Source organism: Centroberyx affinis, unplaced genomic scaffold, assembly GCF_046629955.1.
Source record: "Centroberyx affinis isolate AG114_WGS23_722 - 3 ecotype Tasmania unplaced genomic scaffold, CSIRO-AGI_Caff_v1 ptg002629l_1, whole genome shotgun sequence".
Classification (NCBI taxonomy): domain Eukaryota; kingdom Metazoa; phylum Chordata; class Actinopteri; order Beryciformes; family Berycidae; genus Centroberyx; species Centroberyx affinis.
Window position 1 is genome coordinate 1 of NW_027280823.1, and position 17,500 is coordinate 17,500.

Genomic DNA, 17,500 nt, shown 5'->3' on the forward strand with positions numbered 1-17,500 from the left:
GACAGGAGAGGAGGAGAGGAGACAAGGAGAGGGAGGAGACAAGGAGAGGAGAGGAGGAGGTTGTAAATTCTAGTGTTACTTTAACAAGGGATGCCGAATGGTGCGGTGAAATCAGCAGCACACAAGCCCCGCCTCCTCCTCCTCCTCCTGTCCGTCTCTGTCTTGCAGGCCGATGTGCTTCGTCAAGCAGCTGGAGATTCCTCAGTACGGCTACAAGAACAACGTTCCCACCAGCACGCCGCGCTCCAACCTGGCCAAGGAGCTGGAGAAATACTCCAAGACCAGCTACGAGTACGGCGGCTACGACGGCCAGCACGGCGTGTACGGCAAGAGGGGCCCGGCCGCCAAGTCCCACCACGGCCGGGACACCTCCCCCAAGGGATACGACGGTACGGGAAAGGAACGCACACATTATCTAGAGGTGGTTTCTGGCGGTGTGAACGCACTAACACTTACCTTCATCTAATTATTTTTTTTTTTTTGTAATTCAAATTTTTATTGTTTCAACCTGTACGGTACATGGCGGTGCAGTTACACATTCCTTTGTGGTTTACATTACAAATGAAAATTCCAAATGGCATACATCTCAAAAAACAATAGAAAGCAACTAATCAAGTTGCTTTCTATTGAGCCCACTGCCCACTTCGAGTTGGGAGTGAGTCCTTACCCCAAGTGAGGGAGTTCAAGTATCTCGGGGTCTTGTTCTCGAGTGAGGGGACCATGGAGCAGGAGATGGGCCGGAGAATCGGAGCAGTGGGAGCGGTACCGCGTTCGCTTTACCGCACCGTTGTGACGAAAAGAGAGCTGGGCCAGAAGGCAAAGCTCTCGATCTACCGGGCAGTCTTCATCCCAACCCTCACTTGTGGTCATGGATTGGCTTAGGTAGGTGGCTTAGGTAGGCGGCTTAGGTAGGTGGCTTAGGTAGGCTTAGGTAGGTATGCTTAGGTATGGCTTAGGTATGGCTTAGGTAGGTGGCTTATATATGGCTTAGGTAGGTGGCTTATATATTGCTTAGGTAGGTGCTTATGTAGGCTTAGGTAGGTGGCTTAGGTAGGTGGCTTATGTAGGTGGCTTAGGTAGGTGGCTTATGTAGGCTTATGTAGGTGGCTTAGGTAGGTGGCTTATGTAGGCTTAGGTAGGTGGCTTAGGTAGGTGGCTTATGTAGGCTTAGGTAGGTGGCTTAGGTAGGTGGCTTAGGTAGGTGGCTGAGGTAGGTGGCTTATGTAGGCTTAGGTAGGCTTAGGTAGGTGGCTTAGGTAGGTGGCTTATGTAGGCTTAGCTTAGGTAGGTGGCTGAGGTAGGTGGCTTATGTAGGCTTAGGTAGGTGGCTTAGGTATCCTTGTGGGATAGGTGGCTGGCATCTCCTTATGGCATATCCTTATGGGATAGGGTGAGAAGCTCGGTCACCCGTGAGGGACTCAGAGTAGAGCCGCTGCTCCTTCGCATAGAAAGGAGCCAGTTGAGGTGGTTCGGGCATCTAGTAAGGATGCCTCCTGGTCGCCTCCCTAGGGAGGTTTTCCAGACATGTCCAGCTGGGAGGAGGCCACGGGGCAGACCGAGGACCAGGTGGAGAGATTACATCTCCACGCTGGCCTGGGAACGCCTTGGGATCCCCCAGTCAGAGCTGGTTAATGTGGCCGGGGAAAGGGAAGTTTGGGGCCCCCTGCTGGCATTGCTACCTCCTCAACCCGGCCTCGGATAAGCGGTTAAAGATGGATGGATGGATGGAGGAAGGGAATCCGTACGTAGGGCATATTATAAGTTTGTCAATTTAATATAGTTCCAGAAATCGACCCAAGATGGAGCCTCTTTCCTCTTTGCACTATTCATCTTATCAAGCAGTGACTCATATGAGGCTGTTGTTGTCATTGTATTGGCCCCCTTCTCCTAACTCTGGCATTTTTGGTGTTTTCCAATATCTAAGTGTTATTCTGGCGGCAGTAGTGGTTCCTACCATAATTATAGAAAATTTCGCATTTGATATTCTTTGTATTTGCGTTCTATCCGCTAATAAACATAACCTTGGTGATATTGGTAATACTCTTCCGAGCCAATTACTCAAACATTCTAAAACTTTCCTCCAAAACAACTGGATATTTTGGCATTCCCAAATGCAGTGCAGTAGTGTGCCTGTCTGACATTTCCAACACAGATTATTTTCCAGTAAACCCGTTCTATGGAGTCTTAGTGGAGTCCAGTACAAACGGTGCATTATCTTATATTGGGTGAATTTGCCTTTCACCTCTCTTACATGTTTCCCGTTGTTGACAGTATTTCTAACCATTCCTCTCCTTCATCTAATTCTTCAACTGCGCTGAATGTGTTGCTGTATTTCAAACGAGAGAATCCATTACTGCTGCATCGTTGTTGATAGTTGATTTCATTAGTGTGAATGTAACTGATAATTTCCATTTTTATTACCCGAGATCAGTGATTCTCAACCTTTTTCATATCAAGGACCCCTATTTAGTCCACATTAGAGCCACAGACCCCCATTTGCTGAGATTTTGTCTCTCAGACCCAAATCTGAGAATACTTTTATTGTCAGATATGATTTTGTCCAGAACTCCATGACTGTCTGTATTGCAGGTAGAGAGATAACAGAGAAACTATGATCAGAACAGTCATTCTTCTACATTCTCTAACTGTGTTAACTTGTTGTAAATGAAATAATGCTGAAGTTTAACAATTCATGAGTTTGCCGGAGGACCCCCTGGAACCCCCTCAAGGACCCCCTGGTGGTCCCCGGACCCCACGTTGAGAACCACTGCTCTAGACTGCCAACGTCGGTGGATTAGCTGCCATGTTTGTTACCTGTGTCGACACATTTCATCAATTTTTACAAAAAGTCTCCACATGTCCTGCTGAACTGCAGGTCGTATTTACGGTAAATCTGACAAAGCATAGGCACAGCATTATTCTACTCTGCGTGAATACTACAATCAATAATAATCAATAACCAAGCCCGATCAGTTTCATCTAATTTGCATTATGTGATCGCATCGTCAGTCCTTCCTCTTCTGGAAGGGAAAAACCTGCAGAAGGATGAACCACTTTGGAGGGTTTCAGTTTGTTTCTCCATCCTTGTGAGAACATTTGGTTCTTGCGAGGAACAAAAGCGTGAGAACACACACACACACACACACACATACACACACACACACACACACACACACACACACACACACACACACACACACACAGCACATACGGTACATTCTCTTTGTCATAGCACTGAAAACACCCATGCTTTCTGCCTCTCCACATGGCTGGAGTGAAAGCAGAGCAGAGTTATGGAAATGCCATGCTAATAGCCGGCCTCCACTGAGTAGAGGAGGAGGGGGGGTGGGGGGGGGGGTGGGGGGTGGAGGAGGAGGAGGAGGAGAGGAGGAGGAGGAGGAGGTGCAGATGGAGGGATTGTGAAACAGGAGAGAGATAATGGAGGCGAACCCTCTTCCTTTGGCTGGGAGCCATTAGTGAGATGCAGGGAGGTTTTCAGCCGAGGAGGGAGGCTTTTAGACGCTCCTCGCTGTTCCCTCCCCCCCTCCCTCCATCCCCCCCTCCCTCCCTCCCTCCCTCCCTCCCCCCCTTCGTCACGACTCCCTCCCTCCATCCATCCCTCCCTCCATCCCTTCTTCCATCCCTCCATCCTTCCCTCCACCAGCATCACTCCAGCCTGCAGACCTGCCGAGCCCAATCTCTCTCTCTCTCTGTCTCTCTCTTTCGTACTAGCACACCTCTCTCTCCCTCTCTCTACCTCCGTCTCTCTCTCTTTGTCCCTACAGTTTTCTCTCTCTCTCTCTCTCTCTCCATCTCTGCCTCAGTCTCGCTTTCTCACTTTTTCCCGGTCTCCATCTCTCTCTCTCTAACTCTCTCGTTCAGTCTCTTTCTGCCTCTCTCCATCTCTCTTTTTTTCTGTCTCACCCTCACATTTACTTGCTTTTTCTCTTTCTCCTTACAGCTCTCTCTCTCTCTCTCTTTTCTCTCCCTCTTCGTCTCTCTAGCTGCTTCTCTATCTTCCACATATTTTTTGAATTCAACAAAACTTATTTTTTTTTAGTAATTTTAGATATTCTCTCGCAACAATCTGTCGTCCATCTGCTGTACAGCGCGGCCGTATGCCAGCATCATCCTGACAAATCAACCATACGTGTGTGTGTGTGTGTGTGTGTGTGTGTGTGTGTGTGTGTGTGTGTGTTGTGTGTGTGTGTGTGTGTGTGTGCACGTCGCCTCCCTGCAGCTAAGCGCTACTGTAAGACGTCGAGCCCGGCCAGCAGTACGACCAGCAGCTACGCTCCCAGCAGCAGCAGCAGCAGTCTGGGCTGTGGAGGAGGAGGAGGAGGAGGAGGAGTCGGGGGCGGAGGAGGAGGAGGAGGAGGAGGAGGAGGGGGAGGAGGAGGAGGAGGAGGAGGAAGCAGCGCCAGCAGCACCTGCAGTAAGAGCAGCTTCGACTACAGCCACGACATGGAGGCGGCCCACATGGCGGCGACGGCCATCCTGAACCTGTCGACACGCTGCAGGGAGCTTCCCCACGCTCTGGGAGGGAAACCCCAGGACCTGCTGAGCCAGGTAGCCGAGCACCGAGCACCGAGCACCACACCGCACCGCACAGGACAATCAATCCATCCATCAAACTTTATCTATATAGCACCTTTCAAACAAATCAAATGCAATTCAAAGTGCTTTACAAGCGATTGACAAAACGTCGGATGTTAAAAATGGATTTAGAGATTAATGCACACCAAAACAACTAAAACCCCCCAAAAAAAAGTTAGGTAACACTTTATAATAACTTTCGTTTATAAGCCATTCACAAGCAGTTAGTTAATGATTAATTAAACATTAATTACTTGTTATATTATAGATGTTAGAATCTGATTAGTCCATCATTAGTACTCATATTAGTTCAACATTTATATCTGAATTATAAGCAAAGAATAAAAATATCTTATAAGTCATTTGTAAAACGTTAGCTGATGCTGGTAAAATTCACACTTAGACCTATAAAAACTTACATAAGTTGTAATAGTGTTAACTGATTATTTACTCATGCTTTATAAATGATTTGTTACTATGTTGTAAATAAGCTATAAATATATTAATAAATACTTAGCTACTCATTTATAAACTTGTTGCAGCACCTAATCTAAAATAGCAAATTATTCCAGTCTATTAAGGATTAATAAGACATCTGTTAATACCAGGATGTAATTGAATAAGACAACAATAAAAGATGGGTAGTTAAGATACAAGCAATAAAAATAACAATAAAAATAAAATTATGAAATATTACACAAATAAATGGATTATAGTAAAACATATAGTAAAATAGTGATAAAATAAAATAGAATAAAATAAATAATAATGATCAACAGTAAAATGTTGATAAAACAAAATAGAATAAAATAAATAATAATGATAATAAATAAAATAAGTGTAAATACTAAAACCATAAAATTATAAAACACTACATAAAAGCCAGACTGAATAGATGGGTTTTTAGTTTACGTTTGAAAATATCAATATGTTCAGCTCCTCTCAGATCCTCTGTTCCAGCGGCTTGGAGCGTAATGTCTGTTCACTGTTTTCTTATTTCCATCACTGGCTGTGAAAAGTCTGAACCCACCGTCTGAAGCTCCTACTGTCTGTTCTACTGTCTGTTCTACTGTCTGTTCTACTGCAGAACTCATCGGCTCCTATCGTTTTCAACAATACATTAAAAACATCTCAGAGACAAACTGATGCCATCATTTTAACCAACATGTGTGCTGCATTTTTTCCTCAACATGTTTTAGGCTTTCATAGGCATCTCATCTTGAATTTGCAAGTTCGGTCTGGTGTCCTTGTATATAGAAAATAGAAAATATATAGAAAAAATCGAGAAGGTTCAGAGAAGAGCTACTAAACTAATTCCAGGTCTGAAAGAGATGTCATATGAAGAGAGGTTAAGAAAATTACAACTACCAACTCTAGTGTACAGGAGACATAGAGGAGACATGATTGAGGTCTATAAGCTTGTTCACAGAATATATGACATCACAGCCGAGCCTGTCCTCCACTTTTGGAATAATAGGTATGAGTTATGGGGAACTCTTTAAAATTATTTCCACTAAGGTGTTTCTCTGAAAAGAGAAAAAACTTCTTCACACTTCATGCTGTAAGAGCATGGAGCGAGCTTCCAGAGGATGCAGTGCTCCTTCAGTTAATTCTTTTAAAAATAGAATAAATTCTGGTCAACAAAGGATATTTTGTGTAATTATAAAGCTGATTTGTGATTATTTGTGGTTATGTGTGAAATGATTGTGATTTAAAAAAAAACAAAAAAAAAACTATATTGTGGTATTTTTTTTGTTGTATGGTTGTTTGTTTTTGAGTTGTAGAGTCTGGTGTGGAGGGTTTATATCCTGTACCAGAACATTTTCAATATATTTCAATAAATAGGCAGTAATGGCAATAGGAACAAACTAAAATTATGTTGGTATGGTGCTTTAAAGTTGCTCTGTGTAACTGATAAATCATCACCACATTAGTTTTGAGACATTAATATAATTACCGTAAACAAATGAGCCCATCGCAGAGAAGCCAGTAAGCCCTTAGCGGCCTCTACACCGTGTTTTACATTTCGGATCTGGAGGGAAATCTGCTGGATTGCTTTATGGCACAAAACAGGAAGAGGTTCAGAGTTTCTGGCAGCAGATGGTGGAAGGAGGGAAAGGAAGATGGAGAAATCACTTCCAACATGTTGATCATCTTCAGGGAGGGGGAGGGGAAGCAGGGAGCAATGGGGCTGATGGGAAATGTAGTCTTAATGTGGAGAAACACTAGAACTAACAATACTACTGCTGTGAGGTGCCTGGGAGTGTCTTTAAACTCCAGTGGGTGGGGAGTTTTCTCACCAAGTAATCGTTGAGTCACTGGTATTGATCAACGACCCTATCAACCCCCGTAGATATATTTTGGTCATTTTGTGCTACAGACCAATAAAAACCTTACTTCAGTTTTTGAAAAATGAAGCTGGCGTAGCATGTATCTGTACTTTACCCAACATACATTTTTATGACTTAAAATCATGGTAGACATCCTAAGATAAGAGATAAGATAAGATAAAATAAGATAGCACTTTATTAACGACATTCAAACTTGTCTGTAAAAAAAAAAAAAAAAAAATTCAATAATTGAAAAAAAAAAAAAGACATTCAAACTGATGTAAGTCACATGAGAATTAAGTCTTTAAGGAATTCAAAATAAGAAATTCATGCTTTTTTAAAATTATAATTGATTTTTGCTCATATAGTTGGTTGTTTGCCTCATGATGATCAGGGACTGGAGGTCGTACTTTACTTTTTATTCACCCCTACATCACTGGTTATAATATCAGATTCCCCCCCCCCTGCCTCCCTCAGAGTCCGGTGGGGGAGCTGGAGGACAGCGGGGCGGTGGACCTGGCGGGACAGCCGGGCGGGCCGGAGGGCAGCGGGACGGTCCTGACCCCCCTGCAGCCCATGTCCCCGCAGCGCCAGGCTCTGCTCAGCAGCCGCTGCTACCAGCTGTCCGACGCAGACTGCTGGGATCTGCCTGTGGACTACACCAAGATCAAACGGCTGGGAGACGACCAAGACCACAAAGAGGTAACCGGAAGAGCTGCATCAGTCTACACCGGTCTACACCGGTCTACACCAGTCTGCATCAGTCTACATCAGTCTACACCAGTCTACACCAGTCTACACCAGTCTACACCAGTGTACACCGGTCTACATCAGTCTACATCAGTCTACACCATTTTACACCGGTCTACATCAGTCTACATCAGTCTACACCAGTTTACACCGGTCTACACCAGTCTACACCAGTTTACACCGGTCTACATCAGTCTACATCAGTCTACACCAGTCTACATCAGTCTACACCAGTCTACACTAGTATCAGTCTACACCAGTCTACATCAGTCTACATCAGTCTACATCAGTCTACATCAGTCTGAGTTTACATTTAACAGACACCACAGAGAGAGTTCACATTTTACACAGAGACAGAGTTTACATTTAACACAGTTTACAGTTCACAGTTGGCAGAGTTTACAGATTACACAGTTTACAGTTTACAGTTTACAGTTTATAGTTTACAGTTTACACAGTTTACAGTTTACACAGTTTATAGAGTTTACGGCAGAGGTCTACAGTTAGAGATTACAGTTGGCAGCGTTTACAGTCTACAGAGTTTAAAGTTGACAGAATTTACAGTTGACAGAGTTTATAGTTGACAGAGGCACTGCAGTAGTCTACTGTTAGAGTTTACAGTTGACAGAGTTTACGGGTGGCAGAGTTTACAGTTGACACTTTACAGTTGACACTTTACAGTTGACAGAGTTTACACTTTACAGATTTTACAGGGTTTACAGTTAGAGTTTACACTTGACAGAATTTACATTTAACAGAAACACTGCAGAGCAGTCTACAGCAGATTTTGTATTTAACAGTATCATTGCAACAGTTTGCAGACAGGGTTTACATTTACAGAGTTTATATTTAAGAGAAGCATTGCAGAGAAATCTACATCATTTCTATTTAACCAAATCACCACAGCAGTCTACAGACCAAGGGCACAAGTTCAGGCACTGGGGCAACTTCATGGTGTTAGCTCACTTGGGTGTGACCAACAGATTTTTGGATCTACTGGTTGAAGAATTTACATTAAAGTGAAACATGCAGTTCATCTATGTGGGTGCGTCTTCGCCAACTAAAGACACATAAATAGCACAGAATGCATGGCCTGAGTATAGTCCATGGGCCAAAGCCCAAAATTTCACTTGTCGGTACCACTCAAGGTGGCAAAATCTAGTTAAAAATTTTGAAAAGGTACATGTCCATAGATGATATTTTGGTATGATAACCATTGCTGAATGGTAGCTTTGTCACAGTAATCAGCTCATGAAGTTAACCACCCCCTACAATAAATTGGGTTGTAGGCGCTGATACATATCTTAATTTAGGCTCATTTTCAGGACCTTTAGTCAGGTTTTATGAGAATATGTTTGATATCATTTTAAAGGGTAGCTTCTTAGCTTTCATTCAAGCCCACTTGTGAGTCTGTCTGACAAATAAAGAGATCACATGGGCTCTTCAAAGTGTCAGTGACATTCATTTTTCCACAATTTTCGCCTAAACTATAGTCTTTATTTGAGCACTGTGACATCTAGGAACATCACAGACACAAACATCAAAAACTGGAATACTCACAGGACTGTAAGGATTCAGAAAAGGTATAATCTACCCATACTATCCCATCGTGAGGGGTGATTTTGGGTCTTAAAGTAGAAGAATGACTTCTCGAGGGAAATCTTATGTTCTTGATTGTGAGTAGTATTGTGAATTGTGAATGATTGTATTGTGAACTGGCCATAGCACGTAGGCCTTCTATTTAATGACACATACTACTCTTCAGACAATTCCCTAAAGAATTTCAATGTTCAATAATTTACTGCCATTTCACCAAGAGGTTGCTAGGAATTTGTTTTAATGTGCCCAGGACTAGTGATTCTCAACCTTTTGTCTCTCGGACCCAAAGCTGAGAATATTTTAATTGCTAGATATTATTTTTTGGAACCCCCTCAAGGACACCTGGTGGTCCCCGGACCCCACTCGGAGAACCACTGCTTTGGACAAGACATACACTAAACAACCCTGTTCTATTTCACACAGGCTTCGCCCTCTAACGGGGCTTTATTTGCTCAACCACTCATCTAGTCACCTCAGCGCACAGAGTTGTCATTGTATCGTGAACTGGCCATAGCACATGCCTCAGGCCTTCTACTTATAATGCCACAGACTACTCTTCAGACAATTTCCCAAACAATTTTAAGATTCAGAGCTCTATTGGCTTAGGGGACTAAGTCTGATGACTTCAATCCCTTCCCTGCACCAACACGTTAACAACATACTGTATCACCAGCCTGAATTGACTGTAAACACCTTGGTCAGCCAGGGGGGGCGGACCAACACTACACTCCTACGTGTTAGCACTTGAGTCACCTAGCGCCGGACGACTCGGGGATGGTCTCAACAGTGCCCCAGTATGTTAAGACTTCAGCACAACAGGTCTCTCACTCACAGGTCTTGGGTTCCAGTTCCTTGTCCTGAACACTGACCCTGAGAGACCCAGACACATCCAACAGATAAAATCTGATAAATGGACAGGGTGTCAACCACAGCCACACTCCTTATAGAACGTGTGGCTGTGGGAGGCTCCCTCCAACGCATACGCCTGAGAAATGCCGTCGCAGAGCCAATGGGCCAGCCCCTATTTTCACAGGGGCTTGCCAGCCACCCTGTGTGCATAGCACACAAACAACTGTTGTGTGCACCTGCACATTCCACATAACATGCCAATGCATTTACTGGACATAAGCAATGCAACCTCTCCATCCTCTCCCCTTCATGAGAAGTGGGATAAAATGCATCCAGCTGAATCATCCGAGACCTAAATTTACTCCTAATGTTCTTAGGCACAAGGATGGATTCTCTGAGTCTGTGGCGCCACTCAGGTATCCAAGTATCAGCATACAGCTGGGGTGGACCAAAAGAGCACACAAATCACACACCCTCTTAGCCGAAGTCAAAGCAAGCAGCAACGTGACCTTGACTGACAACAACTTATCAGAGGTCTGCCCAGTGGGCTTGAAAGGACCTCGAGGACCTCGAGGACCACAGGCAACTCCAACTGGGGGGCAGCGGAATGCATCACCGGATGTTTCCTCCTAGCCCCCTCCTAACGTTTCAGGAGAGGGTGGCCAAAAACCGACCTCTCTCCAAGCCCCTCATCGCTGACGCATAAACCTTAATGGTAGAAAGCGCCAGTCTCTTCAGTAGGAGCTGGAGGAAAGAGACCAATTGAGCTAGTCAATGGATCAATGTCCCCACACCATTTCCTGCATTTTCTTGCCTTGTAGCCAGTAGTCCAGGTCGCTTCTGGCTATTCGGGGTATGGTCACCAGGTGTTGTTTGTGCCATCGTGGGTCCGAACTCAGTCTGGCAAACCACCTCTACAGGCGTCTCATGTGCAGCACCATTGGAACCAAATGGTGAGCTGCTGAGAAGAGACCAAGAAGGTGCATTACAGTAAGTACTATCATGAACCTGTCATGCTGCACCATTGAACTGACTCCGCAATAGCTGTCTGTCTGAGTTCTGACAGACAAGCTCTCAGGATGGACGAGTCAAGCTGCAGGCCCAAAAACAGTGTCTGCTGGCACGGTTGAGGTACGCTGTTCTTCCAGTTGACCGCAAAGCCTAATGTCCTAGGGTCCTGCACCAATTGGATCATGTGAGACATGGCCCATTCTTTGGACCAGGCCATGAGGATTAGGTCATCTAGATATAAAGAGACCCGTATTCCCGACGGCACAGCGATTGAAGTGCTGTATCCACACAAGTGGAAAAGATACGGGGGACTAGGGAATAGCCAATGGTAGTCTGCTGTGCACATTCGGAATTCGGAATGTCCTATGTGTGATGTACACGTTGAGTGAGCGGAGATCCAGAGTACAGACCACTTTCCTGTCCTGCTGAGGAACTACAGGAATAGCGTCTTTCTGTAACAGTTCCTGGACTTCCCTGAACAGGGTGTCCACGTCCTCTGGCAAGGTCATGACAGACTCTCTCATTCCTGTGAACGAGGTGGGATGCTACGAAACTGGAGTGCATAACCCAATCTAAGCATCCTGTCCATCCATTCTGTCAAAACAAAGTGACTCCGCTATTTGTGATAAAACTCTGTCAGGGGTTGGGTGGCAAGCTGTGGAGTGGAGGCTATAAAGCTTTTATATACAACCTCAGCCCTCTTTGCCATCAGTCTGGTGAGGTTGTTCATCTGTCCCAGTAAGCGGGACACCAGATACAACTCTTGTGGTCTTGCTTGTTGGTAGCTGTGACAGGAACACACCCAACAGGTTGTTTGCTGCCGTTGCCGACTAGGCCTGCCAGGTAGAAAATTTTAGCAGGGGGAGCAGGCTTCCTGCTTCCCAACCAGCCAGCAGAACCAGGTGAAAAGTGGGCAGCCAGCATGTCGTCCAGTGGAGGATGCCATGACGCAAAACGTCCTATTTCCTTTTCACTCTGGTGTAGTCGGAGAAGCCGGAGACAGAAGCCACGATGCCTCCACACACTTCCAAGTTTCATCCAGCATGGGGGCGCCAAAAATCGTCCTTGTATCGGCCGCGTCTGTGGGATGGGTTCATCCACCATATCCGGGTGGGGGCAAGCCAATGCTAGTGGATCTGTGACCGGGGCAGAGGGGCAGGGATCGGCAGAGCCGCCACCACATTCTGCCTCACCGTCGGTGCAGCGGAGCTGGATCTCGGGAGAACACTGGTAGCACTGGAAGTGCTTCCATTATTGCTGGCACCGCACAAAAGACAGAGCCCACCAGTCAATGCACTCCGCCAGGTCAGCTACCCCATCTGCAGCTTGTTCAGGCCAAGGCAATCAAAGTATTCCACAGCAGCGACCAGACTGGGGCATGTTGGACAGTATTTTATCAATCAATGGCATCCAAGGCAACGTTGTTCGTCAGAGTACTGATGAAAAGTGGATGCTGAGTAATGAGCTGCTCGCCTTATATAGGGTGAGGCCTTGCAGAGTTGACTAGGCTCATCCTGATTGGCTGAGCGTATGTGTGCATATTTTCAGTGGAGGTGACTAGATGAGTGGTTGAGCAAATAAAGCCCCGTTAGAGGGCGAAGCCTGTGTGAAATAGAACAGGGTTGTTTAGTGTATGTCTTGTCCAGGGCAGTGGTTCTCTGAGTGGGGTCCGGGGACCACCAGGGGTCCTTGAGGGGGTCCCAGGGGGTCCTCAGCAAACTGATGAATTGTTGTGAATTAAACTTCACCATTATTTAATTTACAAGAAGTTAACACAATTAGAGAATGTAGGAGAATGACTGTTTTGATCATAGTTTCACTGTTATCTCTCTACCTGCATTATAGTCATGGAATTCTGGACAAAAAATCATATCTAGCAATTAAATTCTTCTCAGCTTTAGGTCCAAGAGGCAAAATCTCATCAAATGGGGGTCCATGGCTCTAATGTGGACTAAATTAGGGGTCCTTGATATAAAAAAGGTTGAGAATCACTAGTCCTGGGCACATTAAAACAAATTCCTAGCAACCTCTTGGTGAAATGGCAGTAAATTATTGAACATTGAAATTCTTTAGGGAATTGTCTGAAGAGTAGTATGTGTCATTAAATAGAAGGCCTACGTGCTATGGCCAGTTCACAATACAATCATTCACAATTCACAATACTACTCACAATCAAGAACATAAGATTTCCCTCGAGAAGTCATTCTTCTACTTTAAGACCCAAAATCACCCCTCACGATGGGATAGTATGGGTAGATTATACCTTTTCTGAATCCTTACAGTCCTGTGAGTATTCCAGTTTTTGATGTTTGTGTCTGTGATGTTCCTAGATGTCACAGTGCTCAAATAAAGACTATAGTTTAGGCGAAAATTGTGGAAAAATGAATGTCACTGACACTTTGAAGAGCCCATGTGATCTCTTTATTTGTCAGACAGACTCACAAGTGGGCTTGAATGAAAGCTAAGAAGCTACCCTTTAAAATGATATCAAACATATTCTCATAAAACCTGACTAAAGGTCCTGAAAATGAGCCTAAATTAAGATATGTATCAGCGCCTACAACCCAATTTATTGTAGGGGGTGGTTAACTTCATGAGCTGATTACTGTGACAAAGCTACCATTCAGCAATGGTTATCATACCAAAATATCATCTATGGACATGTACCTTTTCAAAATTTTTAACTAGATTTTGCCACCTTGAGTGGTACCGAAATCTGGTCTGGCCCATGGACTAGTAGGCGGAGGCACAAGCCTCATTTTTGATACCAAAATTGCACTGAGCTGCCCGAATAATAGTGTCGACACTCCCCTCTAGTGCGCTCCCCGCCCATTTTAGTGCAACTGGTGTAATGGCGAACCACAAAGTTACTTAGTTAATGGACGCAGGCGGGAAAAATCTGCATGTGCCCAGTGAAATTACCACTTCGCCTGCACAAAGTCAAAGTCACTGCACTTTATCTGTGCTGGCATGAAAGTAGAGCCTCATATGTACTGTTTGAAAGAACTGACATCTTCTCTGACAAAATGATTGACATCACAACATTAAACCAAATCATTGCACTTTTTAAAGGATAGTAGGGAACTTCAGTGCTTTTTTGACTAAATTACTTTTACAGACAGGATCGTCTATGATGAACTTCAGTGTCCATTTTTGTCTCAAAATTGATAGTTTTGGAAATAAACTCTTCATTTACTTAGCCGACTCTCATATTCAAAGCGACCAAACAGAAACAGTAGAGTACATCAGTGTTTATGAAGCACTGCTAATAGCCTAGCAATAAGGAAAGGCCAGAGCCGATAATAAGAGCTGTAAAAGTAGAGCGTTGTTTTATATTCAGGGCAGTGAAAGATTTTAATTGATTTTTTTAATCTTTGATATAAAAGAAGAGATGTGTCTCAAGACTAGAGCTCAGTGATTTTAAAGGTGCTGAACGCCGATCAGGCTGCATGAAGCTGATCCTGATCAGCTGATAGGAGGGAGGCGACCAGCTGCAGCTGTCTGTCTGCCAGGCTGAGTGCGCCATCATGTGGTCAGAGGCGGTACTGCGCCCACCGAGAGGAGCGGCTCTCTGAGCGAGCGCTTCAGGAGCTACAGGACATAAAAAATGTTGAATTACATAACTAATACATAAGTAAAACACGATAGATCACCTCTACGCTTTAAATCCTCACAGATCTGATATCGCACAGAGGAATCCATGCAGCAAATTGATACATTTGGCGTGTTGGGTTTAGAGCGCTGGAGTGAGGGGGTTTAATCAGGAGGGTAATTGGGTTTGTTAATGAAGCGCGACGCTGCGGCGGCCGGAGCCCGCGGCGCGGCGGGGAGCGGAGCGGGAGGTTCTCCAGATAATCCTGAGGAAGTCACAATCAGAAAAGCTTTAATTCATCGAGTCCAACTGGTGCAGAGGGAATCTGACGCATTACAAGACAGTTAAATAAGACAGGATGGACACACTGTGTAGTGTGGACAAAATGTGCTGTATGACCTGAGACTAAATATAAACCTCCAGCTGGTTTCTTTTGTTCTGAACCAGAGAGGAAAAGTCGACTTTGTTGTATTTCTGTATTTGGTTCTTTCAGCTTCAAACTGATCAATCACAAGCCAACCAGGACTTGTTAACTAAAGTCACATGACTCAGTAGCAGCTTGTTTATTGGACAGAGTTTGAACCTGTCATCCTGCAGGTCAGAGACTAGGCTTGCTGTCACTTCATCTAACATGATGGTCACGGCCGGATTATCCAATGGGCATTCTGGGCACGGGCCCAGGGGTCCACACGCACTTGGGGGCCCAAGAGTTAGTTAATGCTTAATAAGCATTAACTAACCCTTAATTAACAGTTAACTAATGTGTCTGGTAATCATTTACTAATGGTGTTCATGTTAACTAAGGTATTAATTTATACATTATTTAATAGTCATCTTTATAAACTATTAAATAATGTATAAATTAATACCTTAGTTAACATGAACACCATTAGTAAATTACACATTAGTTAACTGTTAATTAAGGGTTAGTTAATGCTTATTAGGCATTAACTAACCCTCAACTTAGTGACCCTTATTGTAAAGTGTTACCGTTTAATTAAGTATACTTAAAAGAGATGATGTCATCGGTTTATTTCTCATCCCTAATATTTTAACTTTTTGTTGTGTGAAGAGTTTGGTTCCACCTCCGTGTGAACGACACCTGAACTCTCAGACTGATGGAGAGTCAGAGTCAGACCAGCAGGAAACACACTGGAGCCTCTGGATTTATTTTAGAGATGTTGGAAAAATGTCCATCTTACCGAGTCATTGGGCCTAAGTCATGAAATGAGCGTGAGATCAGATTTGATCTTAATGTGTATTTATGAACGTTTCCACCAACATTTCGGCGTTCATCATCAGAGACTCCTGGGATTCACACAAAAAAATTGAGTCTGCACCTGTTTCATGAATGTTTTTTTCATGTTTTCCACAGGCATGTTTCTTAAGAACAAAAGCAAGAAAAAATTAAGAAAACTTTTGTGACCAGTTCAGTTTTAAAATCTTGTTTTTCTTAAAACAAAGTGAAAAATCTGACAATCAGATCAGAGAAATTCACTTTTTCACTTTCACTATCAAATTCAGTTTTGGGAATTTTCTAGAAACTAGTGTCATTATCTTGAAATAAGGAAAAAAAAATTAAATAAAAAATAAGGAAGCTCACTGCACTGGAATCAATAAAATGACACTCAATTCAATTTATTTATTTATTGTTTTCATTATTATTTACTTCTATTTCATTACTTTTACCTCACTGATGTATTGATCTCTCCTTTTGTCTCTCTTGATTGAAGCACCTTGTAGCTTTGTTTTGAAAAGTGCTCTACAAATACAGATTATTATTATGATTATTATTATTATTATTATGAACTTGAGTTAATAATTTTCTTTCAAATGGATGTATAATGTTGAGGAAATTAACTTTTTAGTAGAGATGGGACGATCTGCTTCTCTCCTGATACGATTCAATACGTGATCTGAAGTTCAGGATTCAATTCAACCAGGATACGATGTGATCAATCAAATCAAAGTCTGACTGTGCAGAATTCTGTTTATTTCTGAGACACAGATCTTTCTAGCGATGCCATTGGCTGCTTACGGAGCCCAGGAGCAGCCATTGGGAGAGAAAAAAGTTATATAGAGTCCAGGATTTACTGTAAGGTGCATCACGTTTTAGTTCATTCGTGTCACGAGATACAATTCTTCCCTCGATTTCATTAAACTGTGCAGTTTAGGAAAAAATGCAACTTAAAAGGAAGCTTTTAGGTATTGCAGATAGGCCTAGTAAGGATTTGGTATGTTAATATCCATTGTCTGTTTACACTGAATAGGCAAATCCCCCAAATATTGCATCATATTTATCCACTTAACCTTCAGGCCATGTAAACACAATCAGGTGCTGCAACACACCCAGGACAGGCCACATTTAAACATGATCACCAATATGTGACTGACTCTTTATAAGCTCCTGAAGAGCGCATGGATTATATATCAGAGCACCATGTCACTGTTTCGAGGCACGTTTTGGAAATTTGTGCACGAAAAGAGGAAATCGAGGGAACGAATTGTATCTCATGTGCACGAAAAAATAAAACGAGAGCTTTAATTTCATATCGTGCACGTTACAGTAAATCGTGGCCACGACATAAATTATTTTTCTCCTGATGGACACTCCCGGGCTCTGTAGCTGCTAGAATGTAAACAACAATTTAAAAATGTCGTTACAAAGTGACAATAATATAATTTGGATGGAGAGCTTGTGAAACTGTGATGGTCAAGAGTCTCATTAGTGATTACCAGTGGTGGAAAGTAACTAAGTACATTTACTCAAGTA

At 43.5% G+C, this 17,500-nt stretch overlaps 1 protein-coding gene across 1 annotated transcript in view; it reads left to right on the plus strand.

Annotated features, from left to right (window-relative positions):
• Positions 1-168: 168 nt before the first annotated feature.
• The window catches only part of LOC139657093 (myelin transcription factor 1-like protein), a gene marked incomplete at its 5' end in the record, with an annotated part of 35,857 nt that continues 18,525 nt past the window's right edge, over positions 169-17,500 (plus strand). Inside the window, 3 exons of the mRNA XM_071534805.1 lie at positions 169-389; positions 4,241-4,569; positions 7,404-7,628. Coding sequence (XP_071390906.1) covers positions 169-389; positions 4,241-4,569; positions 7,404-7,628 — 775 coding nt within the window. The remainder of the gene's footprint in view (positions 390-4,240; positions 4,570-7,403; positions 7,629-17,500) is intronic.